The sequence below is a fragment of the Vipera berus genome (assembly GCF_964194415.1).
Source record: "Vipera berus genome assembly, chromosome: 1".
NCBI classification, from domain to species: domain Eukaryota; kingdom Metazoa; phylum Chordata; class Lepidosauria; order Squamata; family Viperidae; genus Vipera; species Vipera berus.
The window spans coordinates 239,720,692-239,739,375 of NC_138202.1; the positions used below are offsets into that span (position 1 = coordinate 239,720,692).

The 18,684-nt window shown below is 33.7% G+C and overlaps 1 protein-coding gene across 2 annotated transcripts in view; it reads left to right on the forward strand.

Moving 5' to 3' along the window:
* Positions 1-18,684, forward strand: part of BCKDHB (branched chain keto acid dehydrogenase E1 subunit beta) — a 156,357-nt gene that overhangs the window by 20,053 nt on the left and 117,620 nt on the right. For both annotated transcript variants that reach the window (XR_014028325.1, XM_081342461.1), the window contains exons 9-10: positions 3,871-3,957; positions 18,319-18,466. Coding sequence is in view for 1 of the 2 variants with exons in the window: in XM_081342461.1 (XP_081198587.1) it covers positions 3,871-3,957; positions 18,319-18,459 (228 nt within the window). In the remaining variant the exon portion in view is untranslated. The remainder of the gene's footprint in view (positions 1-3,870; positions 3,958-18,318; positions 18,467-18,684) is intronic.

Sequence of the window (18,684 nt, forward strand, 5' to 3'; positions counted from 1 at the left end):
AAGACTATAAAAAAAAGAAAAAGGAGAAAAGAGCAATTAAAAAGAAAAGTGTTTAACCACAGTAATAATTTTACATTTACAGAAAGGAATTTGACAAGGGAGAGATGGGAATTACTGTAATTAAGAATAGTGTAAAGGAGAATGGAAACTGTGAGGAGAAAGATTGTACCTAAAATATAAAAGGAATAGTAGTTCCCATCCTTTTTTGTCCTATAGCAGAAGCATTTAAACGAGGAATGGTAGCATGATGGGAGAAAGAAGAGGGTAAAGTGAAGCCCCCAAAGCCTTACAAGGAAAAAAAACCCAGAATAGGAATATTTCTAGATTTAAGAAGAGAGTGTTAAGAAAATAGGCCTTGGATATTGGAATAATACCAGTAAGAATTATTTTATTTTTCATGTAAACTTCTTTTCTAGTAAACTGCTCATAATAAACTTTAGGTTATCAAAGTACAGTACTGAAAATCATTTTGTTGTAAAATATAACAAATAACACTAACAATTTTATAAATGTATGCATTCATTACTACCATGAAATAATTTAGGCTGTGTAAGTATGAAATAAAACTGACATCTATAATTTAAGGTAGATAAAACCTGACCCTAATTATTAACCATAACCATAGACAGGCTACGACTGAACCTTGGCAAGGCTGAGTGGCTTTGGAGGCATGGAGCTTCAAGATACAGGTCTTGAACCTTTTTAAATTCTGGACAGCACTAATCTCTTCAGACTGAGTTTGCAACTTAGGGGTTCTCCTGTACTTGTGATTCCTGCTTGAAGCTGGCGGTCACGGCTAGGAGAGCTTTTGCACAACTCTGGTTTGTATATCGGCTGCAGCCTTTCCTGGATGAGGACTCTTGCGTTTAGTCACTGAAACCCTAATCATCTCCTGTCTGGATTACTGCAGTGTGCTCTACATGGGGCTACTCCTGAAATGCATTCAGAAGCTTCAGCTAGTGCAGTGTAAGGCAAGCACAAGCAGTCATTGGGGCCCCTAGAATGGCCCATGTTACACTGTTAATCTGTGAGCCTCACAGGCTCCCGATTGGCTTCCATGTGCAGTTCAAGGTGGTGGTTATGGTCTTTAAATCCCTTCGTGGCATGAGACAATATTTACGTGGCTCAGCACCTTTTATTCTTAATCTGCTCCTTAATTCTTAAGCCTTAGTTATTTAAAAGCAAATCCCCTGCTTCTTCCAAGCTAATTTATACAGCATTGGATTTTTTTTACAGAATAGCATACAGATAGTTAGCTCTATTCAGTAATAAGTAGGATATGAAGAAAGTATGACTCTCCATAGTTAACCTTCCTTAACGATTGCTCGAGAATATGAAACATCACTCAGAAAATAGCCATGATATTATTGCAGAATTATAGCTAACAATTCCTTCTACCTACTTCTTCCTAGATAGTGTTAAAATGAACTGGCAGGTAGAGAGAATGGCTGCATTCTTGTATTTGTCTTTCATATTTCTTTGGGCTAAGTATTTGTAGAACTTCAAAGGATTAGATTACATTCCAATTCATGAGCTATGAGTGCACATTTTTGCTTATAATATCTTTCTGTGTACATTACGACTTAGAATTCTAATCACTGATGTACTATGGGTGATGGTATTCCTAATTCTGTTGGATGGGTGAGTGGTTTGATATTAAGAAATAGTATTAAGGAAATTAATTTGCACCTCTGTTCTGGTTGCCCATTAATTCTTAATTATACTGTTTCACAAGTTACAGATGTAGACTTGTTTTTTTTATAAGCATAATTTGAGAGACCTGTATCAGTATTTAGAACAAACTCTATAAATGCCAGTCTGTGATGAGGGGGGGGGGGAAAGGTATGACTGAGGAACTTTTGAATCTTATGAAGAAGTCTAGATTAGGTTCCCCCTCCCCACATTTTACATGCTGTTTTTGAATGACTTGGAAAGGCATTTTTCTTCTAGAGGACAGGAATGTTTTTATCACATAAACTGCCCATACATTGGGTAGTTACAGCACTGTAATAATTATATGTGTAAATCTGTTAAGTCTATCAAGACATATTGAGTAAGGCAAAATTAGTTAAAACCAAAATCTATAGTTGCCACATACTGAATCTTACTTTGTGAAATAATAAATTTAAATTTCCCAACTTTCCAGAAGGTATATAGCTCCTAACTTTCCTGCATTCCTTCCATCAGGAGGAAAATTTACCAGTTGCTTGGCTGGCTAGGTTACCAAATAAAACATAAAACATAAGTCTAATTCTTTTATCTTCTGGTCCAGCCAGTTTATTGCCAGTCAGAGCTTTGAACCTGTCAGTGCTCCAACTTGAGGATAAGATTAATGTGTTGTGTATGCACTCAACAGGAGTTGAATTTGACTTGAGGGAGTCTTTCCCCTTGCAATATATACACTTTATTATTTTGTAGTCAGTTGAAATGAGATCCTTGGTCTTCCAGATATGCCATTTCTAGCCATATGTATGGGTTAGGGAGGAATTTAATATGTTCAAATGAATTTGAAGAAAAGGTTGTAAGTATAACTATTTCAGAATATTTGAAAGATATAATGTGCCTCTTTAGTTCTTGCACACACAAAATTGCTTAATGCAATAACGAGTAACTGGAATTAATTTGCTTAGCTTAATCTTAAGCAGTAGAATCATATATATGTTGTTGAACATCTGATAAGGAAATCATACCTGGAGAGAGCTATGTGGGCCCATCTGTTCCATTATAAAAAAGTGTTGCAGCCAGGTAAAACACATGTTTTTTGGGGGCGGAGAGGGGTTGCTGCTTTTTTTTTTAACAACTTGAAATTTATTGTTCAAACATGGCCAACTTTAGATTCTGCTTCTTATGAATTACTTAACTAGAAATGGGTGTTGTGAATATATTACTCTAGTATATTCTCCATTGGCTTTCACTTCATTTCTGGATTTTGTTAGGGTGGTTGTACTAATCTATAAAGTCCTTCACTGCTTAGGACTACTATAATAATTAGACAGTATGTTCTTATCTGGAATCTAACATAATCTTCACCTTCTCTGGGTGTCTGCCTGTGCTGAGATGAGGCAAGCAGCTATCAGAGAATGGTCTTTTCCTGCAGCATCTGGCTGCCTCTGAAATTCCCTTTACTTGACAAAGGCTTTTCCCCCCCTGTGAGTATTTAAATCATTGTGTTGATTTTTAACATGCTGTTGTCTAGAAATATTCGTTTTAGCTGCTATTTTTATTGTTTTATTGTCTTACACTGTGTATTCATACTGTTTCAATGTTTTATGTAGGTTTAGTTTATTGTCAGTTGCCATGGAAAAATGCTTTTAAAAAAATAAATAAATAATATAGAACATTTTGGCTTTAGTTTTAAAAGCTTTAGAGCACTTTAAAAATAATATTTGATTATGTGAAAATAAATGTTATTAGCTTTGGGCAAATTGTGCTGATCAAGTTCTTTATATAATTAGTATTAATGTAAGCATGGGTTTTCATAGTCTAAAGGTATTTGGTGTAGATTAATATTCTAATTCTTCTTATCTTTTATTTGGTATCAGAAACTTGTTTAATAGTATTTTCAAAATATTAACAGTATAACAGAGCTCAAAAAATGTTGAACACATTTCTTCTGAAAAGTTGAAATAGTTATTAAATAATATGTTATTTATCTCAATAAAGTGGGTATAACTTACATCATGGCTTGCTAAATAATTTGCTCCCATCCCAGATACTGTCTATAGTTGCTGTCATCAACTTGGATTGCCAGGACCTCAAAATAACTTATGTGTGCCTTTAAGAGGCAAATATTATGCCACTTTTTAGTTACAGAAAGTGCCTTTATGAATACTTCTTAAAAGTCTTTCTTTTTCCTCCCTCTGTTTTTAGTCAGTGGTAAAGACTGGACGATTGCTCATCACCCATGAAGCCCCTGTTACTGGAGGTTTTGCATCTGAAATTAGCTCCACAGTACAGGTAACGCCTGAAGTGCTAAATTTTCAGAAGAAACTCAACTTGGTTATTGAGTGGGATTTTCACAAGAGAAAAGAATATGTTTAAAAGATACATACATAAAATACATGAAATATGTTTAAAAGATACATACATGAAATGGGGGTACTTTTGGGGGGAAAAATGAAGAAAGCCAGGAGTGTATATCAATCTCAGCTGCCCACCTAAAGCAGGTGCCTATATCTGGCAGCAGTGATATATAACTAAACTAGAAGCAGATGACCATTTGAATGACAAGGATAAAGGCATCATTTTATAGTGTGTGGAAGAAAATAACAAAAGCCACGTGGGTAGACGAGATAAAGTGATCAATGATGTAGTGTCAGATGATGGGATCCTTTAAGCTGGATAGCATTCAACATTCTACTGAGGAAGAGTTGAAGATCTATCCACAGTATTAATGGTATTTATGACATGATTAGATTAAAGACGTTCGACATATAGCTGCTAATATTGCCATGCTGGAAAAGAAAATCCAAGCCGCAAAGATAGAATCACAGCAGGAACATAGAATATAAGAAGCATGAGCATGGGAAAGCTCAGCAGAGTGAAAGATGAAATAAATCAAACTACATATTAGTGTCTTCAGTATCAGCACATTGAACTGTATAGGAATTAGTCACTTTCAGTTAGAAATTCATCCTGTTTACTATTTAGGAGATAAATGATAGATAGTGTTGCTCCCATAATCAAGAGGAAAATAGTAATATTGGGTTTAATGCAGTCAGTGAACAAATATTATCAATAAGACTTTGAGGACACTCTTTTAATGTGGCATTGTAACTGATCCAAAACAAAAGATGGAAGAAGTATACTGAAATGTTGCATGGTGGAAATAGCAACATCCAAGATACCTTATTTTACAGAATATTTCCTTACAAGCATTCTTAGTGCTAGAACTTAAAAGTAGAGCATAATGGTTTTTGCTAAGTTTGAAGGCTACAGGAACTGATGGAGTATCTATGGAGTAAAGGGAAGCAGCAGAAAAAAAAATCAATAAAGGTTCTAACTAAGCTATCCCAGCATATCTGGCAAAGAGTGGATTGAAAGAGATGTTTATATGTTAATACCAAAGAAAGGAGGCTTAACAACAAGTGCAAACTATTGCACAGTACTTTGATTTCACATACTAGCAAAATAAGGCTTAAGATCATCTAGTGCAGATTACTGTCATACATGGAAAAAGCAAGGTTGGTTTTAGAACAGACTGAGGAACACAGTACTGAATAATTGAGAAAGCCAAATAGAATACACTGAAAGTCTATATCATTTAATTGTAAACTAACTTTTGTATCATAATATAAATTATAATTATTTGTATGAAGTTACATTCAAACATCATAGACCTTAATAGTAAAAATAGAGAAGACCAATGACTAACCTAGCCCTGACTCTGTTAGCCTTTCATAACACTCTGAAGGCCTGGGTGTTTCTTTATTTGGGCCAAGTTAGGCAAGCTCTGTTTTAGCTGGGATTTTAGGACTACAACATATAATTTACCTTGGATGTCAATGGACTGTTGTTTTTAATTTTTTTATATCTTGGTGCAACATCTACAGTTGTTTCTGTGAGATGGGTAGCCAAATAAATTATCTAAATAAATAAATAGGTGTTTGTAAGTGGGTGCTACCCAATTTTTATTTGGAAGTTGGGGAATAGTCTTTCAGTCTCATTATGTATCCAACAATGCCGGTAAAAAGAGAAGTTGAAGAACTTCCTCAAAAAATGACAGAGAAAAGCTTGGTATATTGAAACTATCTCTAAATCATCTTGTATTTCGTTTTACTTTGCGGTGTTGTATTTTTAAAATCTGAATATTGTGATCTTTCACAGTTATTTTTGCTACACTTTTTTATTAATAGATTATAATATATCAGTTATGATTACTTTTCAAGTTCACATCATCCTGTAGAAAAAAAATAACACTGTTCTGCTCTGATAATTATGAAAAAAAGTCCTTGAGAACTTATTGTGCTTGGCTTCATAGTGTTTATAAGCTTTAGGTTACAATCCTAAATTTACTACATCTGTTCTTTATAACATTCTGTGGTAGTGGTAGAAAACCATTGAAAACTTTAGATACGCTGTTCCGTGAAAAATGTCGCTGTGGGGAGACTCTACCAAATGTAGTGGCAGAAGTCCTGCAGATTTCCTTACCCGGGCTGCAGTGAGGTTAGGAATCATGTGATCCAGGAGTTTCTGGGAATCATATGATTCCTTACTCCCTGCCTTGGCTCAGTAAGGGCCAGGCACAATACCAGCTCTGCAGTTAGCAATATTGTTTCCCCCCCCCCACTTATGTCCAATAGTCAAGAGGTAAAATATGAGGAAAAAAATATCCACTTTTGTTTCTTGCTTGGTGTCAAGTTCATAGTGCAGTTTTGGAAATCCTTTAGACAAGATGTTTTGATAAAAAAAAGCAGAATAAAGTGTCTATAATAATCCTTAAAAGAAAGATGCTTTGTTGAGAAAAATGCAAAGTGGAGTGGCTATTCATGTTCAAATCTCTAAAGGCAGCTGAGAGCAGCTCCCAAAGTTGCTATGGAAGCCTGGATAAAGAGATCCCTTGAATGTATGCCTATATATTATGAAGTATGTTTTTTAAAAAAATTAAAGATTTACAAAGTCTTAACTCATAAGAGTTTAGGAAATGAGTTTCCGGTTTCAAATTTTATTTGTTTCATCATAGTTTCTCCCTTCTCCTATAGATAAATCATAGTCATTTTTCATAAGTATATAAAAATAGGTTTGATGTGTGATTTATGAAGTGTTTCACAGAAGAATGTTGCTTTAGGCATGCAGAAGAACTGTTATTAATTTCTAATATATATTTACTTGACTCTGAAAGCAAGGCTTCAGTGTTAAACCTGTCGTGTCATGAATATAAAAGGAAAAACCGTTATAAAAACCATTTTTGTGGATGAAATGTGTAATAAGAAAGCCAGAAAATCTCAGGGTTGAAGCTGATTTTTCTTTTTCTTTTCTTTTCTTTTTTCCATATGGAATTAATAAAACTTAACAACAAGTCCAGTTAACGTAGATTATATATTTTCATATCATTATGTCGTTCAGATTGTGAGGAAGAAATAAGGCATCCTTATTTTGAAGGATGAAACTAAATTGCAATTCTTGCAGTTTACCATATGGATATTATTGTTTTGCATTTTATATACTGTATGTGTTTGCATAAAATATCACCACGTAATCAGTGTGTATCTTGTCTGACCAGAGACACTGTCCATTTTATCTTTATTTGAAAATGACTAACTTCTTCTAGGTTAAATGATATAGCATTGAGGTCAGTTTATAGTCTGTTTAGTATTTTCTGTCAGTATAATTAACGGAAGAAGATTTTGTGCAAGATTGTAGTTTGAAACAACAGGAGAATTATGTTTTATTTTGTCCTCTAATTGTATGAAAAAGAGAAACAATTTCATCTGATACTTGGTGTCATGTTTTAGTTTTGAGCACATTGTGCATAAATTTAACCAGTGGGGTCTCATTATATTTGTAAAATTGCATGTGACTTAATATTTTCTTATTGGTTTAGGCATTTTTCTCTTCCCTTGTCACAGTTCTTTCCATATTGACTAGATCAGGGGTCTTCAAACGTGGCCCTTTTATGACTTGTTGACTTCAACTCCCAGAATTCCTCAGTGCCTGGCTGAGGAATTCTGGGAGTTGAAGTCCACAAGTCATAAAAGGGCTAAGTCTGAAGTCCCCTGGACTAGATGGTTCATACTTATCATGCTTCTATAACCTGTAACAAAGACTGAAATTACGATGCTGTAAAAAAAGTTAGCTCTTGGCTCCAAATATGATGCATACTTGCATGCATCTTGTATGTTTGTGCAGTAAAGCAAGAAATATTAGGTTTACACAATCATAAAGAATGTGATAAATACCTATGCATTTACACAGCATTTATATGCAGGTGCTTGATGTCAGTTACAGTTCTTGATTTCCTTTTATGTGGAGTTCTCCTTTTATGTGGAGAAAATTAAAGCCTGAAGCAGCTGAATGCAGATAGGACTGACATATTGATTGTTAATTGTACAGTTTGAATGAACAGAGTTTGAAGGATAAAATTTGAGATGCACTAGTTTCCAAATCTTCATGTTTCATTATAGTTAAGCAGCCTGCATTAGGGTGCTCAGTAATAATAAGTGACCTTTATTATGTCCGTACAAGAATCTAGGCTTATGGGCTAAACTTGTAGGCAATGATAAGACTCTTTTCCCAAATTGTCATTTAGGTCAGGGGTCTTCAAACTCGGCCCTTTTATGACTCATGGACTTCAACTCCCAGAATTCTTTAGCCAGCATGCCTGGCTGAGGAATCCTGGGAGTTGAAGTCCATGAGTCATAAAAGGGCCGAGTTTGAAGACCCCTGATTTAGGTTCTTGGAAAATCAGTCAGACAAGCAGAGAAAGACTTAGAAGTTAATCTGATGAAGGATGGGTATGAGCTCAGCTTTGAACCTACATTGTAGTGGTAGTGTAGGAAAAGCACTCTTACTTTTCCCTTATTGTATTGGGCTTTTAGCTGTTTGCCTTGTTTGGGTAACCAATTCCTAATTAACAAAAGAACAGAATAACGGAGTTGAAAGGGACCTTGGAGGCCTTCTAGTCCAGCCTCATGCTCAAGCAGAAAACCCTATACCATTTCCGACAAATGGTTGTTCAATCTTTTCTTAAAAACCTCCAGTGTTGGAATACCCACAACTTCTGGAGGCAAGTCATTCCACCGATTAATTATTCTGTCAGGAAATTTCTCCTTAGTTCTAGGTTGGTTCTCTCCTTGATTAGTTTAGATTGACTAGTTTAGATTAATTGAGAGGAGAATTGTTAGTAGATCTACTGCTTGGCAACTGATCATTTTACGAAGTATGCTATGTGGTCTCACCAAGCATGGTGTAAAGTAGTGCTATCAGTTCTTGTTGTCTTGGCGCTATCCCTCTGTTGATACAGCCCAGGACTGGATTGGCAGCTGCAGCCCACTACTGGCTCATACTTAAGTGCTTAGTCCACCAGGACATACAGAGCCCTCTCATAATTACTACTATTGAGCCAGGTGCCACCTATTCTATACCTGTGCATTGTTCAGAACCTTACTTTTCTCACCACTGAAGTATATCTTGTTGGATAGGCCCCAATATTCAAGTCTGTTGAGCTCATTCTGAATCTTGAGCCTGTCTTCTAAAGTGTTGGCTATTCCCTTCAGTTTGGCATTCTGCAAATTTGATGAGTTCCCCTTCTGTCTCATGTAGATCATTTATGAAGATGTTGAAGAGACCAAACCTAGAGGCACGCCACTGCATGCTTCCCTCCACGTAGATGTAGTTCCATTGAGGACCACCTTCTGAATACTTTATGTGATTACTTAGCCATCTACTCATTCTGTCAGTGGCTGTGGTTAAATACGTATATGGTATTTAGGAAAGAAACATGAAATTAACATGTCCTATATGCCTGATAGTTTCTAGGAAATTTAGACTACTATGTGATTGACTATATTTTCGGCATTGAATGGGGATATTTATATTTGAGAGATTATCATAAATTCTTTTACAAAGAAAATGCCTTTGAACCATTTTTAGCAGAAGAAATTGATTTAGTACAAAATGTAAGGCTAACACATGCAATGCTATAGTGTTTTAGAAATAATACATTCTTCTAATTTCCAGTTATGGATTCTTTGTTCCTGAGGGAAAAACTCATGATTAGCTCAACCAATTTTTCAGTTATCCTTTCAGTTCTTCCAAAAGGGAACTGGGAATAGGACATTCAGTTTGAAAAATATATATATGCTTAATGTATCAAAATGTGAAAGCATGGTTTGCTAGTTGATGGTATTTGTGTTGTGCTATAATTTTGTTAGTTTATATATTTTAAGTTTTGATAATATAAAAAATGCTTTTAAAGCTTCTTTAAATTAGCTTGAAAAGTAACATTATTTGTAAGTTGCCGAAGGTGTTGGGCAGTCTTAAAGTGGGATTCTATAAAATAAACATATGGCTGTTAGTGAGCACAATTTTTACCTCTTTTTCCTTATGGATTTTCCTTATTTTATGCAGACCACTGGTCTACATTCTTTTAAACCTGTATAGTCTTTCAATTTTTCAGCACTTTTCCCCTCCCTATTTGGAGGTTATTGCATGCCAGAGAGGGCAGGCCACCTGATTTCAGATAAACTGTTTATCCCTAAATCTCTCAAATAAAATGATATGTACAAGTGTATTCAAACTTGTAGGAAATTTCCACTCACTTAAATATTTTCAGCCATCTCTTTAATTATCTTTTAGTATTCCTTTCACAGCTTCATTCTAAAAGGAAATTGGAAAGAACTTACTGTCTGCAATGGAAGATAATTGTTGAAAGATGCAATTCAATTAATAATAATGACACTTTGAATAAATGCAAGAAACTATTGATAATTTAAATTTAAGGTGACCTCTGCCCTGATGTGTCAGCTTGAATTTCATTTTTTAAAAGTCATTTTTGTTGATTTCAGGCTAGTTGTAGGTATGACTTTATTTACTATTTTTATCTTCTCTAATTTGAACATTATTACCTTATCAGTTTGGAAAGATAACCCTATCATTTTATTCCATGTAAAAAGTTAGCTGTATTGTTTTATAACAAAGTTTTTGTTTGTAGGGAATTTCAGAGCAGGTTTATCCCTGGGAAAAGTTTGCTATTGAGAACATGTTGTTGGGTTCTCTAATCTTTGATAACTTGGAACGCCATTTAATCTATGCACATATAACGTACATACCAAAATATAGACTTTGCTTGGAGGAGGTGAGTAAAAGAAGAAAACTACTAAATTTATTTCAGCAAGAATAAAAGAATAAAAGTTTGGAAATGTTTGTTAATATTCTTATTAATGTTACTATTTGCTAAATGACAAAGATTTAAATTCATACTCATTACATAAGAGTAATTGATTTTTTTTAAAGAATGCTTTTCTTCTTTAAAAAGAGCTTTCAAAAATCCAAGAGCATATCTGAGTATGGAAAGGTTCAGTAATGTTTAGTTCATGGAGAAGATACGTTGCTTTTAGGCCAAGAAAAGGAATGAGTAAAATGTGAGTAATGATCTTTTACTTCAATTAATCTCTTAGAGCTGTAGTCCTAGTAGATTTAAGATCTTCAAGTGGCTTGAAATATATAGGCTTATAATGTGAAGAACCAAATAGTATGGACCGTTACCAGACTTTTTTTAACTCTAAAATGTTCACAGGAGCTAGTCTATACTGTTTTTTTTTAAAAAAGATTTTATATAGCTGCTCAGTTGTTATAGAATAGTATTATAAACGTGGAAATGTGTAAGTTTAAATTGTTATATCTTATTTTCAGCAACTTGCTGAATTATTTAAGTTCCTGCAATGTTACAAATAACTGAAACAGTAATGTGAAGCTATTGGTGTAGGTTCTGTATTACTAGATAGAAATCAGTATCTCACTCATTTCATTTTTAGATAAATAGGTAAAATAGTTTTGAAATACATCAGTCCAGAATAAATGGCAAGTTTTCCATGTTCTACTCTTCATCGGGTGGGTGTTGGTCTGAAGAATGCTTATTTCCTTAGGTCATTTAGTAAACAGTAACATTTTAATTTGATTAAGAATTATGTTTTACCATAAAATTTCCTAGAAAGTAAAAAATAAAAATATAGAACAAATTGTTAGTCTTTCCTGGTTTTCTGAATAATTTTATAGACATCAAAACAGTGCTTTGATCATTTCTTGTATAGCAGCAGCAAAACAAAATTGCATATTTTGAGCAGTCATTGGTGATACGCTTTTGAACTGATGCTGTACACCTGTGATTCCTGACAAGCTGTCATTAACTGTTCATAGGCTAGAAAAGTTTTGTATAAAACTTGCAAAAATCCAACAATCCTTGAACTGAATAAGCCTGTAATGAGGGTGTTGTCAGGAAATAATTTTTGAAACGTACAATATTTTAGAACATCCTAGAACTGAATTATTAAAAATATTAAAAAGTATGGTCAAGGTTTTATATTACTATAAATATAGCAATTTTGCATCAATAGCCTAATGCTTAGTAAGGCAAATGTGTTGATAATAATTATCAGTAATAATATGCATATCTATTTATATGGAAGTAGTACCTTTGTTTAATAATTGCTCTGACTTATATACATTGTTTGAACCCTTAACTGTAGATTTAGTAAGAATTTGAAATGTATTGAAATAGTCCCATCCTAACAAATAGTAGATACAAATTCTACCTTTTTCATGGAGAACTTTGCAGAAGCTTTATAGAAATTAAATCCTCCTTCTCCACCAACATAGTAGTTTATGTGATGCATTAAGACATATGTGCAAAGCATCTTTATGAAGCCAGGCTCTAAATATTACACACACACACACACACACACACACACACACACACACACACACACACACATTTTGGAATTGATGGCTTTGCCAGATAATTTAAATTCAACAGTTAAAGATTTATTTTAGTTCAAGAGAGAGTGTACATTTTGACTTTGAAAACATTAATAGCTATTGAATTAAATTTGCTTTCGTACTGAAGCATGTTGTATTCTTTAAACACTATTTAAATACAGTCTAGACTTTTTCTTTGTTATCAGTTCCTGTTTGGTTAATATTAAGTTATCTTGTACTGCCCTTGGCTGTGCTGTATGTTTGCATTAGTTTTATGAGAAATAACAATCTTTTTTCATATTCGTTCAAATTTGTACTTATGATTTTCAAACATTTTTCATAATTGAGATGTGTAAACATTTTGAAAATGAAGATCTCAAATTTGATCAGTTTTATACATTTTAAGAAAGCATTTGAAAAGAATAAGTTTTCTTATTAAAGTCCATTTTTGCCAATGTAGCTTACTGATATTACTGGTTCCTATATAGTACAGGCAGCTTCAAGTAATATCAAAGAACTGAAGTGGGGAAGAAGCTAAGTGGAGAAAACTAATTAATGACACTATAAATTAAATCTAAATAAATATGGTTTTAAGTTCATATGTAGGCTAATACTCAGTATGTTCTAAAGAAATTTTTCATTTTTTTCTCCTTTATTTCACTCTTTTAGTATATGTATGTCCCAGGCCTTTACTTAACAGTAAACTAAGGCTTTAAAATTTATAGATGCTTTTGAAGTTCATTGCATTAATATCAATGCTGTTTCACTGATTACCATAATTTAAACCATCTAGAATAGTGATTGATGATTCTATAGATGCAACTAGAATAGTATTATTAATCATTGCTAGCTGAACAAACTATTTGTTATTTTTGTACCTAACTTGTTCTTACCCAGTGCCAACTGCCACTAACCTTGTTCTAAAATATCTGCAACAATCAGATATTTTGTTTGCATGAAAGGGATTAAGAACACTTATTTTTGCATTATCTGCTACGATTTGAGCCGGAGGTTGACAGGTCTTTAAACCCTAAAGGGATATTTCCAGTGTATTCGATTATCATGCTGAAATGATGTTCCCAGAGCATTTCAGAAATTATTTTGTATTTTACAGTATTTCAGACAGAATTCCTTGTACCCTATTTGGTTTGTCTGAATCTGTAGCAGGAAACGCATTTTAGTGAAGGATTTTACTTTTCACCACATGTTAATAAAAAGGGAATCCTTAGTCCTGGAAGGCTACTTTGTAATTCAGAGCTAACTGTATAGGCACAGATGTTTTTTTCCCCTTTCTTATTCTCCCATTGCATTCTTTTAAAAATAATCTCACTGTTAAGGATAGGTTTACGTTACATTTGGAACATAAGGATATTTTTTTTCATGTGCAGTTAATTATTATTACAGTTTTGAATTAAAACAGACTATCAAATATTAAAATTTAAAACTTCTTCACTTTTAAATAGCATGTGCTAAATATTAAGTGTATGTAAATCAAATGCTTTGTAACAAACACTGTAGATATAAATAATTCCTAAAGGATTATCACTTTTTCTTTAATTACTTCTTTCTGCTTCTGGAAACTAGCACAACAAAATCTTACTCTACATTTTAAAATGCATACATTTGAGCGGAAACTGTCTGCTGTTTTATGAAAGAGTCAATATATTATCCGTTGAAATTGCTATTTTATAATTATGTATCTGTATCTATCAACATGAAATGGAATATTCACTTATGGAGAGAATAAAGATTAGAGATTTGTCTCCATATGCTCTTCAAACACAAATACATATTTAATCTTATATCTGTATTTTTCTCATCTTAAGAAATTGTGATAGTTTTACCAATGAATTCAGACAATTAACAAATATATAAAACTGCACATATTTAAAAATATCTCTTCTAGAAAAATAAATGTAGGTTATGCTAAAGAAAAAACTTAAGCAAAATTAAATTCTTCATTCTGCGATGAAGAATTTAAAAATAGTACTGAAAGTAATAAATATATACTTGAAAAGTAAAACATTTTAAACTTTTCATTTTATTTTAATTGTTCACCTCAATTCAAGTTGGAAGAGTTATAATTTATTAGATCAGGAAAGCTAAAATATAGTGTCAGTGCAGTCCAGAAAGAATACAAGAAACAGCTTGCTTATGTGATGGTCCAAAGACAACTCAGATGGTGAACTTGAAAAAAAGAAAATAATTTGAAGGCTCCAGGCTTTTATTGGAAAACTGAAATGTATGAATCCTAAATATGTAAAGTTTGGCTGCTCATCCACATGCAACCAAACTTTTCCTGTTCGGTATTGTCACACAAAGGAGCTATCTACAAGCCCAAGTTTCTGCATTTCATTCCTGGAAGGCCCCTTGGGTGGCTAGCACTGAATGGTGTATTATTAAAAAAAGGCTAGTATCATGTTTCATTTTTAAAATGTGCATGTTAGAGTGCTGTGTGTGAATATTTTATACATAAAAAATAACCCTTCTTTAAAGTGCACTTGGGTTTAAAATGCATTTGGGGGGAAAAAAGTAAAATATTTATGTCACTGTCGGCAGTTTAAATTGACAAGCCTGTCGCAGTGTGCCTGTAAACTGTACTCTTCTATTAACATTTCACTGTAAGTCTGTGTTTAGTTTGTAAAATATATAGACAGTTTTCAGCTGGCTGATTTGTCCTGCAGTGGTTACAATGATGTTATATGAGAAAAGCAGATAAGCAGAAATAGCGTATCCAATAGGATAGGATTTTGTTGGAACCATACTAGACTATTTGTGGCCCTCATCCCATGTAAATTCACTCTGGCCTTTAAGCCTTCATTGTTATATGTTTCATACTCTCAACCCATATTGTGCAATGGGATGAAAATCTTTGGCATATTCCTTATAAGTGTTGGAAACAGGCATCACATAATTTCTGTTTATAAGAAAAACCAACCAATGACATTTGCAGAGGCAGTTTAGACTGATTTGTCTTTCTTCCTGTGTTTCCTGAAAAGCTGTTCCAAAGGAAATCTTTTCATTCATGAACGCGCGTGTTTGAATCCAGCCCTATGCTCTGAAATGGTTGGAGGAGTATTTATTTCATTTCATTTGTTTCATTTTATCCCAACTTTATGAAATTTATAAATAATTCATAGTGGTGAAATATATCTAACACTCCTTCCTCCTACTTTTTTCACAGCACCTGTGTTCTGAATAAGGCTGAGAAAGTGTTATTTGAAATCTTGCAATACAAAGGGATCACATTTACAATATTATTTCATTTAGCGTTGTGTGTTCTAAGTGGGGGGTTGACACTGAGAAGTGGTCTCATGTCTGAGGTTGCCTTGTGACATTTTTGAAGAAGCTTGAGTGGAATCTGAAAATTGTTGTGATTCTCCTAGCAGCTGGATCATTGGAAAATAGATGCTATCTTTGGTATTATTCATGTTTGGTACTAGCAGAACAAATCTGGAGAATTTACTGCCAAATATTTTTGGAAACAGCTGTCTGAAAGTTCTTGTATACATGTATGCACTGCAATCTGTCAGGCAGATAACAATTTAGGCTTTTTATGCTTTTGCTTTTTTCTATGTTTAAAATTTTGAGTAATATTTTTTATTTCCAATCTATTTGTCAGTAGGACTGCGGTTTTATGCTGAGTTTCTTAAATTACAATTCCAGAGCCAAAATAGTGTTTTATATGTATTGACTGTATACAGAAAGCAATTTAAACAGAAGCTAATAAATAGGGTTATAACGTTATACTTTTATTGATTGGTAAAAAATAACTGAAAGGTGAAATCTTAAATCTGTTTTTAAAATAGAGGTGTTAATGCTAAGTGTAAAGTTTTGATTTTAAAGAATTTCATTTTTCAGTCAGTATAAAATAGAATGCAAGGTTTGTCTTGAGTCAAGTGATCTTCCTATAATGTCAAACTAATTTGCAGACTCATTTCTGCTGAGTGATCCTTCCAAGGTTGAGTATTCTGTTGTACTGTATGTAAGGACTGTATGATCAGATAACTCTGTTCTTGCTGATTATTTTGAATCCTCTGTGCTTGCAGTTTCTTGAAGAAAACAAAGTCTGAAATAATTATGCGATGACTATTTAACTGATCTTCAGTTAGCCTGAGATAGATTAATGTGAATAGTTGAGTCTTAACACAGTCTTAACATGATTACATTGAGACACCTGCATAATTTTTAGTTAGAAGTTTGCCATAACTTTTTAATGAACTTCAATTTCAAAGATGCAGTTCCTCAATGGAATGTCCCAGGGCTGTGTTCTGGCCCCAGTGTTCTTCAACATCTTTATCAATGATTGGGATGAGGGGATAGATGGGGAACTCATCAAATTTGCAGATGACACAAATCTGATAGTGATAGCCAGCACTCCAGAAGATAGGCTTAAAATATAGAACAATCTTGACAGACATGAACTTTGGGCAGTATCTAACAAAATGAAATTCAATGGTGAAAAAAGTAAGGTTCTACAATTAGCCAAGAAAAACCAAATGCACAGGTACAGTATAGGTGGTACCTTGCTCAACAGCAGTAACTGAGAGGGATCTAGGAGTCCTAGTGGACAATCACTTAAATATGAGCCAGCAGTGTGCTGCAGCTGCCAAAAAAGCCAATACAGTGCTATACTGCATTAACAGAGGGATAGAATCAATACCACTTTACAATGCCTTCCAACTCTAGGGGCCGGTGCTCATCTCCGTTTCAAAGCTGAAGAGCCAGCGCTTGTCTGAGGACGTCTCCGTGGTCATGTGGCCAGCATGACTAGACACCAAAGGCACACGGAACGCTGTTACCTTTCCACCGTAGTGGTCCTATTTTTCTACTTGCATTTTTACGTGCTTTCGAACTGCTAGGTTGGCAGAAGCTGGGACGAGTAACAGGCGCTCACTCTGTTACACGGCACTTGGGATTTGACTCGCCAAACTGCCGACCATCTGATCGACAAGCTCAGTGTCCTAACCCACTGAGCCACCGCGTCCCAAAACAATGTTATGAACACATTTAATTTATATACCTTCATTCATCCAGGGACATTAGGACAGTTTCCCATCTTAATAATGACCTCTATAAATTAGTTTAGCTGTCAGAGACAGAAATGCATAGGGAATTTGAGATGAGATCCTAGATATTCCACCTGTAAATTTTAATCAAGGCACTTGTTTACTTGGGTAGTAGAAAAATGAGACATGTTCATCATTAGAACAAGATTTAACATCTTCTGTTCAAACTCATTTTGAATTAGCAAATTAGAATAATCAGTTTTAATCTTTAGTGCATCCTTTTAGATGAAATTGAGCACCCTGTAATTGAAAATTACTTGTACAACTGCATTTTTACTCCCTTGCTTCCAATACCTGAAGTTCTGTTCTCTAATCTGTGCAGATTCCACATTGGCTTCTCATATATTATTTGATTTATTGTATATATGTCACATAAGTAATATAAACTATTCTTAAAATATGTTTCACAACAGGTTATTTATTTGAATTTTCCAAATAAAATTTGTATATAGATCAATACTGTGCAGATCAAATGAAGAAAGTGAAATTGTATTTCTAGGGGAAAAAATTACTAGCTGATGTTCAGCATTTTGTCTTTAGCAAAATCTTTTTCATATGTCCTTGGAAAACACATAAGCCACTGTTTGTTTTCAATATCTGGTTATCCCATCTCTCTCTCTATATATATTGCTTTGCATATACATACTCTGTTTTTAGATTACTTCAATTACTTCAATGGATTACTTCAATGGATTTCTCATGATTTAATTTAATTTTCTCCTAGGGTTATATCTCGAATTTCAGGAATGTCAACGTGGTATATTTTAGTAAGTATTAAAATGTGAAGAATGGTATTATAGACTTCACTCATTTTCTTACTGTTTTATTTAAACAGGAGGAATGTTTCTTGAATCTAGAAGCTCCTATTACAAGAGTGTGTGGTTATGACACCCCATTTCCTCACATCTTTGAACCATTCTATATCCCAGACAAATGGAAGTGCTATGATGCAGTTCGGAAAATGATTAATTATTGATGTTCAGGTGAGAAAAAACTTCCCAGAGTAATTTAAGCCTAAAATATTAGAATAAAATACTAATCTATAAATATTACAATAAAGCTAGATTAGATTTGCAATACAACATGCTTTCTGTGGAATAGGTCTCACTAATGTGGCTGAACCATGTATAGGAAAAAATGATAAGATTTTGATTGTTAATTTAGAGAGTAAATTGTAAGCACAATTCATAGGTTTACAATC